The 14,366-nt window shown below is 40.7% G+C and overlaps 1 protein-coding gene across 1 annotated transcript; it reads right to left on the bottom strand.

Annotated features, from left to right (window-relative positions):
- Positions 1 to 12,535: 12,535 nt before the first annotated feature.
- On the bottom strand, positions 12,536 to 13,070 carry LOC145106886 (uncharacterized). Its single transcript, XM_079043808.1, has 2 exons — positions 12,717 to 13,070; positions 12,536 to 12,562 (listed from the first exon to the last, which is right to left on the bottom strand). The coding sequence occupies exons 1-2, from the start codon at positions 13,068 to 13,070 to the stop codon at positions 12,536 to 12,538; spliced, it is 381 nt and encodes a 126-aa protein (XP_078899934.1).
- Between the last annotated feature and the right edge of the window lie 1,296 nt (positions 13,071 to 14,366).

The following is a 14,366-nucleotide window of genomic DNA, read 5'->3' as shown; positions in this document are numbered from 1 at the left end:
TCCTTGGAAGATCGAGTCTGGATACATGCGGATGGGTTGCCAATGATTTGACGTGGTGGGTGGTCCTTCGTCCATACGTGTAGACGGGGTTGCAGATGATCAGCAGCTGCGGTAGAGGGAATATCTTCAATATCAGAAGATTCTGCGGTTGGAGATGGCAGTTCCCCCTGGATTTGAGAACATCCTGCGGAATCATCTTGGTTTGTTGGAACGAGAATGAAATTTTCTTGAGCAGTTGGAAGAGGTTCCCCTGGACTACGGATGGGAGTTCCTCTGGAACCAGAGAAGGTTCCCCCTGGACTGCGGATGGAAGAGTGATAATCCTTGAATCGGTACTTGTGTCAATGTTCTCTATGAGTTCATCATCCGAATCCGAAGATACGTTTGATGGTAATGATTATCTGTGGATAGGAACTTGAGCAGCATCAAGTACTGGAACCTCGACGGTTGTTGCTTGATCCGGAGTAGAGCTTTCCCCCTCAACCGGAGATGTGGAAGTATTGAGAGATGCTACTTCAGATAGTGATGGACCAGAAACATCAGCGTGTTGTTGTTGAGCTGCCGGTGACACAAGAACTTCGGATAGTTTCGCCGTTTCAACAGGGTCGAAAAGATCATCATAATTGACTTCAACTAGATTTAAAGGACCTGAAGAGGCAGGAATATCACTTTCCATGATTGTTGTGGTTTCAGTGGATGGAGGGGCGTTGCGGATGTGAAGGTCATCAAATTTCACATCGAAGCTTTCAATGATTAGCCTTGTACGTCTGATGAGGACCCTGTAAGCAACTTTGTTAGTGGAATAGCCAAGAAAGATGCCTTCATCAGACTTCGGTGCAAACTTGTTAAGCTGATCGTGGTTGTTGATCACGAAACATCTACACCCAAAGATATGAAAGAAGCGAACATTTGGCTTGCGGTTCTTAAGGCCCTCATACGGTGTTTTGTTGAGGCGTTTGCACACAATGCTTCGGTTTTGAACAAAGCATCCGGTGGCCACAGCTTCAGCCCAGAAGTAGAGAGGAAGGTGTACGAAATTGAGCATGGATCTGGCTGCTTCTACTAAAGTGCGGTTCCTTCTCTCTACTACCCCATTTTGTTGTGGTGTATAAGGAGCTGAGAAGTTGTAAGTGATGCCTTTGGAAACCAAGAAACTGTTGAGAAGATGATTAGTAAACTCGGTTCCATTATCACTGCAGATACGTCTTACTGGAAGCTTGATCTGAAGTTCTATTTCCTTGATGAAATTGATGAGAATCTGCGGTGTTTCTGACTTGAGTCTAAGGAAGAAGACCCATGTGAAGCGTGTAAAGTCATCTACAATAACCAGTATGTGTTTCTTGTGATGGAGACTGGCTACGGTTGATGGACCGCAGAGATCAATGTGTAAGAGCTCTAGAGGTTCAGAGATTGAATAATAAATCACCATGGGGTGACTTTCTTTGGATTGCTTCCCACATTCACACGCCGAACATAGAGTATCGTTGCTGAATTTGAGAATAGGGAGACCTCTGACTAGTTCTCCGGTGACCAAATTGTTGATGTACCTAAAGTTGAGATGAGCTAGCTTGCGGTGCCATAGCCAGCTGACTTTGGATACGACTTTGGATAGGAAGCACAACTGCGGTCTACCAATGATCAGAGAGACATCCAAAGGGTACATGGTACCTTCGGATCGAGATTTGATCAAACATGTGCTCCTATCACTTGTCATTACATAGCAGAATTGATCATCAAATTCAACTCGATGTCCTGCCTCACATAGTTGGCCAACACTGATGAGATTGTGTTTAAGGCTTTCTACATAAGCAACCTTTTGAATAGAAAAATTCCCCGTAGTGAGAACACCGTAACCTCGGATGACTCCATTCGCATTGTTGCCGAATGTAACATTTCCACCATTGCATATTGGTCTGAAATCCCGAAGGTATTCTAACCTTCCGGTCATGTGCAAGGAGCAGGCACTGTCATTTAACCATTCATCTTCTTGTTCCTCCTTGCACAAGGCCTGAGAATTACACGGTTAGTTTAGGCATCCAAACTAGTTTGGAGCCTGGGGCAATTGGTGAATTTCTGAATGATGCATGGACCGAGGTTGCAGGGACAGGTCTATTGTCAACTTTTGATCCTAGTCCTGGGTGTTTGTGCAGATTTGGAGTGTTGTGAGTTTTTGAAAAAGTACGAGGTTTCTGACTCCGACTAGATTTGACATAGGATGAATCCTTTTGACAACTACACTGACATTTACAAAAAGAGATTTTGTCTTTTGATCTGACACTACGCTTGGTCAACGGTCTATAGGATGAATTGGACTTGATACCGGTCCGAGGTTGGTAATCCCTAACATGAGTGGTGTTGGGTTTTGAAAAAGTTTGTTTTTGAAAAGGTTTAGCACGTGAAGGTCTTTGAGTTCTTTTCGGTGGAGTTGGTAGAATACACTTCCACTTTTTGAAATTTTCACGTGACTTTAAAAGTGTTGGAGTGGGTAAGATACCCTTCCATTTTGGGTCATCTGAGGAATAGACTTGAAAAGCATCGTTTTGAAAAGACTTTGCACCTTTTTGGGTTTTGTCAGATGAATTAGAAATAACTGATGAAACTTGACATTCCTTTTTGTGTGTTTTCTTGATAGGAGAGTTTTTTGAAAAATAGTGTGAGAAAACAAATTTTTCTGGACTCTTGGACTTTGGAAATCTGACATGCTTCTTGTTTTTCGAAAAAAATTGTCTATTTGTGCCACGGGATCGAATTTCCTCTGTGAAAGCCTTTTTGGCTAAGGATTTTGGTGAACCGCAGTCTTTGTTGTTCAACTGCGGTTTCCTAGAACCCTTTGAAAATTTGTGAAAACGAGGGCTTGAGTCATCAGAACTTGAAGATTCAGGGATTTGAGAGCATTGACCCACTTCAAAGTTTTCTATGGGTAATTCGTGATGAATTGTTTGAAGAGTGGCAAAACTTTTGTTCGAAGACTGCGGTAGGGATGACTTGAGTACCGCAGAGTAAGTCTTAGTTGGGACTGCAGTGGGACTTTTGTGGGACTTTTGGCTATAGTGAGAAACACTGTGGTCTGAGGGCAGAGATGGAAAGTCTTTCGAGACTTCGGGGCCCTCAATGACAATTTCTTCATCAACTACTGATGAGGTTTGAGAATTTGGGTAAATGGTGCCACAGATAGGAATTTGATCACATGCGTGACCCGAAACCTCAGGCACAATTTCCTCAATGACGCAATTATTGCTTAGACTATGCAGTCTACCGAAGTGAGTTTTGATGTCTTCGGGAAAGGTCTTGTCATTGACTGGGAAATGAAATTCTCGGTCTGGAGGGACATACAGTCTGTCTTTGTTGAACCGAGGTGAGGAATCCATTGCGGTAGGATATCCATTTAACCAACCCCAATTGTATGTATTGTCCACGGTTCTATTGGTTACCAAATTTTCAATAGCTTCACTTTCATTGAACAATTTTTCGATTAAAAGATTTAAGAGTACAATTTCACTCTGAGCTAAATCTCTTTGGTTCAAAGCTATTTCTAATTGGATTTCACTCAACATTCTTGCATCTTTTTCTAACTCTAAGTCCTTCTCTAACATAGCCATTTTGAGTCTTTTGTTATCCAGTCGTCCTCTCACGTGGAACATCTCTTGGGATGCAATGTTCTTCTCATCTAAGGCTTTGTTATAGTCTATAAGGACGGCAGCACAAGTGTCATTAAGATCATCTATGTAGGGTTAACAGTCATGCATGTTATAGTTTAGAGTTTGGATCATAAGTTTTACCTGTTCGACGATGCTTAGAGTTCCATCCTTTGCCATGTAGCAATCGTTTTTGTCTAGATTTGTAGACCCATCATCATCCGCAGTTGCCAGCATGCATATTTTCCCTTTTCCTTTGATACTGCTGATGGCTTCATCTTCGTCTCCGGATGACCAAACTTGATGGTCTCTTTTGACATGGGCTACGTATGCCCTTGCCTTTTCTTTATCTTCCAACTCTTGAGCCATTCTAAGGTAGAATGCTTTGTCTTTCACATTGGCCTTACAATCTCTTGCAAAGTGATTCTCTTTGTTGCATTTGTGACAAATTACAACATCAGTCTTGTCTTCTGAGGGAGTACCGGAGTCAGTGGTCTGAGTAGACTGCGGTGCCTCCTTTGGTTGATTATTTTGAGATTGCGGTGGTGGATGAGAACTTTTGGGATAACGAGGATGGTTATTCTGGGAACCGAAGTTACGGTTGAATGGAGGTTTGTTGAACTGTTGATTCTTGCGGAAGGAAGGAGGTGGTAGACGGTTGAACTGTTGGCTAACCAGAGCAATAGCCTTCTGAAATTCTTCTTCATCGTCATACTCGAAGTCAGCTTCGTATGACTGCGATGGAGTGTCATACGAGGGAGAGTAAGATTGATTATGTGGAGCTTGTGCTATGAGAGCAAGTGGTCCTCCGAAGTCAGCACAGTCTTTGAGTACGGTGGATTATTGTGCTTGCAGTTCTCCATAGAGCTTGTAGAGTGACAAAGAATGAATCTTTCTATCGCCTTGGACTATCATCTTAGCCGTAGTCCAATGTCTTCCCAAACCATTAAGAAACTGAAGATTTGTTTCATGGTTACTGCGGATGGTGCCCGCATTGGATAACTTGGTGACTATCAGGTTGGACCTTTTGAAGGAGTCTTCCAGGCTTTCGCCGGTATGAGCTTTGAAGTTGTTGAACTCATTGAGTGCGGTAGTAAGCTTCTTGTCTTGTGCTTGTTATGAGCCTTCGTACAGATTCTTGAGAACTTCCCAGATCTCTTTTGCTGATTTGCAATTTATGATAATATCAAAGTTGTCAGGAGCAACTCCACAGGAGATTTCATAAAAAGCAACAACATCATTTTCCATTTTATCGAGATCATCCTTGGTGGGACGGCTCATGACTGGTTGTCCTCCTCCTAGTCTGGTTGTATCGCCGTCAGTTTGGACTGGTGTAAGGACTGGGACATGTGGTCCTTCTTCTACGGATCGCCATACATCTCTACCAAGTCTCCTTAAGTATCTTTCCATTCTTTGTGACCAGTGATGATATTCATTTGCTACTAGTATTGGGGCTCGGTTAGAACCACCAACACTGTTGGAAACATTCAGAGATAACGATTGTGCCATTTTTTGAAGTTTTTTCTTTTTTAAGAAATGAGCTTCAGTGGTATAGAAGGCCCTTTGAAAATCAGAGTTCCGTTTTCAAAAAGCAACCACTATGGCTCTGATACCAATTGTTGAGAGAAAAACTTAGAGACACACTTGAACAAACGTTAGAACAAGTAGATTGCAGAATAGTTAATCTCAAAGGATCTAAAAGCTCAACAATAATATTAATAAGTTAGAGTTAGATAGTTAGAGAGTTAGTTGCGGAAAAGTAAAGAAATAGAAGTGACAACAATTGTTATATCAAGTATACAGTTAAGATGATTCATAACAAGGAATGCATTCAAACCAAGTTAATAAGGAAGATCAAACTTAGTGATTAAGTCACAAAAGACTTTCTCCGAATAGAGGTTATAATCAGTTGTACTCTAGTAAGTTTTGAGAGTAAGAAGGGATGCATAGTGAAATAGAGAGATAGAAAAGATAACTTCAGGGATGTGTATTCATAATAGATAGATGCGTGTCATTGAATACAAGAGAATGAGCTCTATTTATAGAGGCTCACGAAGTACACTAGATTACATCTCTAAGAGTAGTCATGCAAGGCATACTATACAATAGAGAGTATTACAATAAAATACAAGTAAAGTAATCTAGTAAAGTGACTGTGGTAGGTAGAGACTCCGGATGCGGTTGCTGATGAAGGAGCTCGACTGCGGGTGCTTGACGGCTGCGGTAGCTGAAGTTCAAGAGGGTCACTTTTTATGATTCAACAAGACCCACTAGAAAATATTCTCCATCATCTAATTACCTATTACTGACATAGAACAGCGAGTCAACGTCTTATCCAGAGGTGTTGAAGCTAAAAGACTCTATAAAATGGATGAAAGCCATGAAGGAGGAGTCAGATTCACTTGACAAGAACCATACCGGGTCCTTAGTCAAATTACCGGCATGAAAGTGAGCTTTGCAAAATAAATGGGTGTTTAGAATGAAGGATGAATGTGATGGAAGCAAGAGGTATAAAGCAAGACTAGTTGTAAAGGATTTCCAATAAAAGGAGGGGGTTGGACTGCATTCTTACATGGTTCGACTGGTCTTGAGGATTGTGGCTACTAGAAATTTACATCTGGAACAACTGGATGTTAAAACTAGATTCTTACATGGTGACCTTGAGGAAGATATTTACATGTCCCAACCAGAAGGTTTATTGGTAATGGTAAGGAGAGTCTGGTGTGTAAACTGAAGAAGAGTTTATATGGACTGAAACAAGCCCCAAGGCAGTGCTATTTAAAGCTTCATACATAAAAATAGGTACAAGAGATGTGAGATGGACCATTGTTGCTATCTAAAGAAGTTCATGTCCTCTTACATTATTCTTTTATTATATGTTGATGATATGTTGGTTGCTAGATTAGACATACAAGAAATCAACAGACTGAAGCAGCAACTCTCTAGAGAGTTCAAGATGAAGGACTTGGGAGTTGCCAAACAAATTCTCGAGATGAGCATAGTTAGAGACATAGTTGCTGGAACTTTGAAGCTTTCACAATAGAAGCATACCAGAAAGGTTCTAGAGAAGTTCAACATTACTTATGCAAAACCAAGAAGTACATTTGGGAAGTCAGATAAAACTTTCAAAGAAACAGTCCACAAAGACTGATAAAGACAGAGAAGAAATGGCCAAAATCTCGTATACATCAGTAGTTGGCATCTTGATGTATGATATGGTGTGCATTAGACCGGACATTGCACATACAGTTGGAGTTGTGAGCAGATTTATGTCAAATCCTAGTAAAGAGCATTGGGAAGGGGTCAAGTGGATGCTACGTTACTTGAAAGATACTTCTGAAGTTGCTTTATGTTTCAGCAGAAATAAAGCGGTTTTGGATGGATTCATTGATGCTGATTTAGTGGGATGTAAGGAATCAGGAAAAAGCATTACTGGGCATGTTTTGACTATCGGAGGTACAACAGTGAGTTGGATGTCCATACTTTAGAAAAGTGTTACCCTTTCAACTACGGAGGCAGTATATATGGCCATTACAAAAGCGAGCAATGAGTTGACATTGTGTTAAGACCGCTGTTGTACATGATTTAAACAAATTAAAATAATAAATAAACTGCTTCATTGCACTAACAGGTAGTACAGGTAAGCAGGGTCAGATCCTCAGGGACACACCCTAATGTTTACACCTCTTTGCGTAAGGCGTGAACTAATTCTTGATGGATGCAATAAACATAAGGGGGGGGGGGGGTTTATTTCTGAAAATTGAACTAATAGAAATCGAAAATGACAAGAGAATAACTAAATTTAAAGTGGTGAAAATTCAAATAAGAGAAAGCAATTCCAGTTTCGCGGTGACTCCCCTAATCATATAATTAACCTTCAACACAATATTTGACTATGCACTTGGTTAAACTGGTAATAAAGCTCATTAACAAGCTCAAATGACCTTTATTACAAAAATTATTTAATCAAAATAAGTTCTTTGAGTTAAACCTAACTATTTACTAAATTAATCAAACAAGCTCTTGATTAACAAAGAAAAGTTGCATTAAACACAATGTAATTCCCAGTAAAGTTCAATACCTCTCATAAGCTCGGAGGCATTAAGACTTGTTTGATTATTTCATATTAGAGTTAACCCTAAATTCAAAATTAATCTAATACTTGTCACTTTTTACCAATTAATCTAGATAATTACAGATCTAAACAACCAAATGACTAGAATGACTCACAAACAATTTAAGTGGCCAACAGAATTTGAAATCAAAATCAAACACTCAATTTAACACAAAATTGATCAAACTAAATAGTAATCATAGTCAAACATAGTGCCTAATGATTAATCATACGAAAAGGTTACGTCTTGAGAAACTGAAATCTGAGTTTTTAGCCTGACATGGCTAAAAACGGATTACAAACAGTGAAAATAAATTCTAAACGATAAATCTTACTAAACTACGAATCGAAATTGAATCGTCTCCTTTAGATCTGCGTTCTTCACTTGAAACCCTGTGAAAATCGCTTTTGAATCGCCAATTTGGGTTACTGGAAGAGTATCTGGCTGTATTTATACATCTAGCTGTCAAAATGTTGCACTTGCGATCGCAAAAGGGCATACATGCGATCACATGTATCACCCAAAACGTGTTACGAGACTTTTTAATGAAGTATGTTGCCATTTCGACGCAAATTGACCAACCTGCGATCGCAAAGGCACAACCTGCGATCACATGTATCACTTTTGCTTAGCTGATGAATTATTTTGGCACGAAAAAACCACGAAGGCAAGCTGCGACCCAACCTGCGATCGCAAAGACCAAACCTGCGATCGCATAGAGAAGGGTGCGATCGCATGTTGCAGTTTTTCAGTCGTTTTGATCGTTGTTCCTCCCTCCAAACAATTCTTGATCATTTCCCGACATCCTTCCTTAGTCTAGACTCCAGTTAAGCTCCGCAGCATCCACAAATGCATCCCGAACTCGCACAATCATCCATGTGCTCCAAATGGACCTGAAAAGTCATAACAAACGTGAGTAGTACGGGCATTCTACAAAATAATCATGAAACACGAAATACATAAGAATAAATGGGAGTTAGCTAGCTTTTTATAATGAAATACGAAGGAAATTGTGCTAAAAGATACATATAAAATGCATCTAACAAAACTTCCCCAAGCTTAGACCTTACTTTCCCTCGAGTAAGGGAACGATAACTTTGGAAACGGAATTGAGGCTAAGGGAAATAAAGGAATAACCTAGACACACGTCAACTTGAAAACAAAAACCTAAATAATGAAAATTACCAAACCTAAACGTAAAATATGCATGCAAAGATAAAGAAAATGAACAATGAACTAAAATAATATGCAAATGAGAAACAAACAACTAAAATGAAACATGCTTCTTTTTTTTATATATATTTTTATTATTATTATACGACCAGACTTTGCATCGATAATGAGCTGCAATCACTAACACCAAAGCAACCATCCTGCTATCTTTCATGTATCACAGGCTCCCAAAGTGAGGAAGACCACAAAACGGTGCAACCCAAAAATCCAACTTTAGTTTTATATAAACTTTATACCTTAATTAGCTTTATGAGCGAAAATAACATAGTCCGGATCTCATGTCCTTAAGACTAGATGGCCAAGAATCAGAATTGATGCATCCTTAAGAACCCGCACGACCAAATCAGCTTTCGCCGAAACAGCAAGGGCCAACCCCCGTAGGAGCCCGAGCTCTATGCTTTCACTTTTTCGAGAGCCACAAGTATCATATCACACAGTTCTTTATTCACCATATGTACATTCGGAACGACTTCTAACTTGATTGAACTTTGATTTATACTTCGTTTTGAGCTTGATTTCTTCAATCTCTCTCTTTTTTTATTTTGGAATTTCTTCAATTGGGCGCTTGAAATTCTTGATTTGGGTACTGGATATGACTTTGTACCCTTTCTTCTTTCTTTCTTCAACTATGTGGATCTGATACTTAAGCTCTCTGTTACCGCGAGGGGTAACGCGTGTCAACAAATAGGGCCATGTTCTGTGGGTTCAGAGTTGCCGATAAAGATTCTTTTTAAACATTCAGAAGCAAATCATCCTAAATCTATTATTAACGCCCAAAAAACGTTTCAGTAGTTCATTTTTTTTATTATCTAAAGCTGGGGTCTCGAATCATGGTGTTTGGATCCCCTGGTTATGACAGCTGATTCTACACTTCCAATAACAATCAAGTTGCTTCGGATTTTTTTCATTTTCAATTCTCAACATCCCACTTCATGGAGCTATCGTATGTAAAGAGTGTCATCATCTCGTATTTTTTTTTTTGAAACCAAATGCAGCAAAATGAAAATATTTAAAAAAAAAACTAGGAAGAAATAAAATGTCAAATAAAAACAGAAATGAAAATTTTTTTTGGGTTTTTTTTAAAAACTTTTTAAATTTTTTTTTTTTGGATTTTTAAAACAAAAATGACAAAATAAAAACTTTTTACAAAAAGATAGGAAATCCCCTCCCCAAGCTTAAAATCAAACATTGTCATCAATGCATAGGGAGGAGTGTAAGACGACTACTCTGATGGGGGTGCATAGCGACGAAAGAAATCGTCACGGAAATTGGTAAAATCGTCACGCAAACCTAAGAGCTCGTCACTATAGTCGGTAACCTGAGAGCTATAAAGCTGATAGTCGAGGCGAAGACCAGTCATAGTTTGCTGAAGGGAAGCAATATCCTGACGGAGGCCAAGATAACGCTAGTAAGTGACGGGGGAGTTGGGGTCAGGGTGAGATGGGTGGGTGGGGGCTGATCCTGATAGTCGGTCTGCATGGGATCAGGCTGGCTAAAGGCGATAGGTGTGGCGTCTGCGTAATCTGGGTGCATAGTGGATGAAGATGGTCGATCAGAATGTGAACGCGAGGCCTGTTGTGACCTACGTGGGCGAAGAGGTGGTGGAAGGTTTGACGGAAGAACCCATACAGTCTCGCTAATGGGGTCAGCGAGAGCGATGACATCAGGACCAGTGACCTTGAAATAACTGGATCGACCCTGCATCCAAACATACCCACCTGGGGCTGTACGTAGCATGTGCATTGCCTGAAGGTTCTGCAGGGTCAAACGAAAGGTGTTACCCGTAAAGAAGGTGTATCCCGGGATAGGTTCCGCCGCGAGGACGCGGGCAATGACAGAAATCAGACCACCACAGCGAATTGCACCGCCGGTGCGAAGGGCTATAACTCTGTGGAAACGTTTGATGATAATATCACCAAAATGCGGGCGGTGCGACCCGGTGATCATGCACCACAAAAGAAAAAGCTTGGCTTTGCCGGCTTTTGTAGTCTCAAGCTGTGCGTAAATAATATTGTATATAATTTTCAATGCAATTTTGAGAACATGGTGAACAATACTGGTCTGGATGGATTGGGCTGAATCGTAAGACTCCAAACCGGTAATGGAGTACCAAAACTCGCGTACGTCAAAAGCAGGGGCGGGCTGGGATAAACTGGTGATGGGGGTATGGATGAAAGTACATAACTGGTCTACGTGAATAGTGTGAGAGGTGCTAAAAATACGAAAAGCTAAGTTTCCCTCATGATGTACCTCACTAAGCGTAGCTAAAAACTCTCGGGTCAATAGGGGACAAGTAGCAAAATCTGCAGATAATAGGCGCTCCCAGCCAATATTGGCAAAAAGAGCGTGAACACCATCATAAATATGGAGTTCCTGCATTAATGTGCGGCTAGGGGCCCAGACTTGTGGCAAAATCTCGCGGTCGAGAAGTCGCTGGTAACAGTCGAGTGCGGCCTGTGAACCTAAATCCACAGTGACATTGTCCACCTGGACAGTGTATGACGGGTCTGGGGCGTCAACCTCTCTGCGTGAACGAGATGGTATAGGGGGCATTTTTTTTCAAGTCAAAAGTGGGACAAGGTAGGCACAATTTCCAGGTAAAAAAAATAATAATAATAAGAATCAAGCAAAAATAATTATTTCTAACTACTCTGAAACGGATACGCAAGCCCGCACAAATATATAACAAAAACAAAAATTCAGTTTCAGAACGAAAATACCTGACTGTGCGCTGAGCAGCAGTATATTTTTCGTGCCGAATTTTTTTTTTGATTTTTGAAATTTCGTCCGAATGAATCTCTTCTGAATTGCGTCGCAAGCAAACCTTTCAACTTTTCGTGGCCTGCGGATTGCTAACGGAGCGTAGATCTGAAAAAGAAACTCACAAAAATTCAGATTTCAAATGAACAAAATGAGATTTTTGGAGAATTTCAACCGTGAAAACATGATTTCGTTACCGTATAGATGTTGTAGGAGTAAAATAGAAGAGATTAATACCTTATTTGCTTGATTTGGAATAAAAATGAGCAATTTGGGTGTTGGTTGGTGAAAGAACTCAAAATGTAGTGGAATTCAGAGAGAATTTTTGAAGTGTGGTGGTTACAAATGAGGCCTGCGACTGATATTTATAGGAAAAACAAAACATGTGACCGCAAGGGGGAACCTGCGATCGTAGGTTTTAAAAAATTGACCGTTGGCACGTTTCTCGAGGCAGGTAACGGTAAATAAGAAAAAAACTTGATACATGCGATTGCAGGTAGGGAGCCTGCGATTGCAGGTTTGAAAAAATGTGCTTCAATCAATTTTTTACTTGTTCAAAATTGTTCCAGGCACTTAAAGCTGATACATGCGATCGCATGTACTGGACCTGCGATCGCAGGTTTGCTTTTTTCGTGAAAAATGTTCCAAAAAAAACCTCGATGACTACTTGCGACTAAAAAAATCATACCCTGTGATCGCAAAGACAGGACTTACGATCGCAGGTCCACCAAAACTACGTTTTTTCAACTTTTTTCAAATTCTCTCTGTTCCTTTTTATTTTAAAAACACGATTCAGTTAAAAAGAGATGACCTAAGTAGCTAAAAACACACAAAAATTAAAAAGAAGTTGCAAAATAAAACGAAACCAAACAAACGCCCGGGTTGCCTCCCGGTAAGCTGCCCGTTTTTACTGTCGTTGGCTCGACATTGTTACTTGGTTTCCTTAATTGCGGTAAGTCGGGACCTCGAGTACCTCCACTTCTTCATTTGTAACTTGAAACCCTTTGTAAAATGGTTTAAGACGATGACCATTTACCTTAAAAATCTTTCCTGTTTGTTCACTCTTAATTTCTATAGCACCATGATCGAACACGTTAGTAACAACAAAAGGTCCCACCCAACGAGACCTCAATTTACCAGAAATAAGGTTGAAACGAGAATGGTATAAGAGTACCTTTTGACCGGTAGTGTATACCTTTCGCGAGATCATCTTGTCATGAAACGCTTTCGTCTTCTCCTTATAGATTGCTTCGTTCTCGTAAGCATCATTCCTGATTTCTTCTAACTCTTGGATATCCAATCTTCTTTTCTTACCGGCCTCATCCATGCTCATATTCAAGTTTTTGACAGCCCAATATGCTCAATGCTCCAATTCAACCGGTAATCGACAAGGTTTACCAAAAACAATTCAATATGGTGTCATACCGATAGAAGTTTTGTATGCTGTCCGGTGAGCCCATAACGCATCATCCAATCGAATACTCCAATCTTTCTTGACTGGATTGATGGTTTTCTCAATAATGCCCTTGATCTGTCTGTTTGAAGCTTCGGCTTGCCCGTTGGTTTGCGGGTGATATGCTGTGGATACCCGATGTGTGACACCATATTTCTTGAGGACCGCTTCAAGGGTGCGGTTGCAGAAATGCGTGCCCCGATCACTAATAATGGCTTTTGGTGTCCCAAACCTAGCAAATATGTTTGTCTTGACAAAATCAACTACAACCTTGGCATCGTCTGTTCGTGTAGCTTTTGCCTCGACCCATTTGGAAACGTAATCCACAGTAAGTAAGATGTACACAAACCCGATAAATGGAGGGAACAGACCCATAAAATCTATACCCCAAACGTCAAAGACCCAGCCATTTGGCACCTCTCACAAGTTTTGCAAAATAGAAAAGAGTCACGAAAAATATGAGGCCGATAAAAACCACTGTCCAAGACCTTGCGTGCGGTTCGTTATGGACCATAATGCCCTCCACAAGCTTCTGAATGGCAGAAATTCAGAATTTTTTTGACTTCATCTTGAGGCACACATATTCTAATCACCTAATCAGCACAGTGTTTCCATAAATTGTAACACCTGGTTTGAATTGGAAAGGATTTAAGCATGGACTCGGCGAGTTGGGAGGTCAACTTGTCGAGTCGGAACAGGACCGACTCGGCGAGTCGAAGGTCAACTCGGCGAGTCCGAGCTGTTTAATGAAAACCCTAAATTTTAGGTTTGCCCCTATATAAATGTCATTATCCGCCCCAGTAGCCTCCCTTAGCACCATAGAAGAACGTTTACGGCTGCACACCCTCTTGTGAGTGAAGTAAGATCAATTGAGAGCTTATCCTTGAGATTTTGGGGAGGATTCCAAGTTTGAAGAGGAAGTATTAAGGGAGAAGTGTTAGATCAAGCATCTATTTGGGGTCTTGAGTCCCATTGGAATAGGCCGTAAACATAATTGACTAATAGGGACTCGACGAGTCGTGTAAGAGACTCGGCGAGTCGAGAGGGTTTACGGCCAAGGGCGTACGGTTGGTGGTTTACAGCCACAAACATCAAGGAACTCGACGAGTCCCTCGGGTGACTCGGCGATTCGATGAGTTAAGCAGGGAACCCGACGAGTGAATGATTGTA

This window comes from Lactuca virosa, chromosome 4, assembly GCF_052849685.1.
Source record: "Lactuca virosa cultivar CGN04683 chromosome 4, Lactuca_virosa_CGN04683_v6, whole genome shotgun sequence".
Taxonomy (NCBI): domain Eukaryota; kingdom Viridiplantae; phylum Streptophyta; class Magnoliopsida; order Asterales; family Asteraceae; genus Lactuca; species Lactuca virosa.
This window is presented reverse-complemented; position numbering and strand designations above follow the sequence as displayed.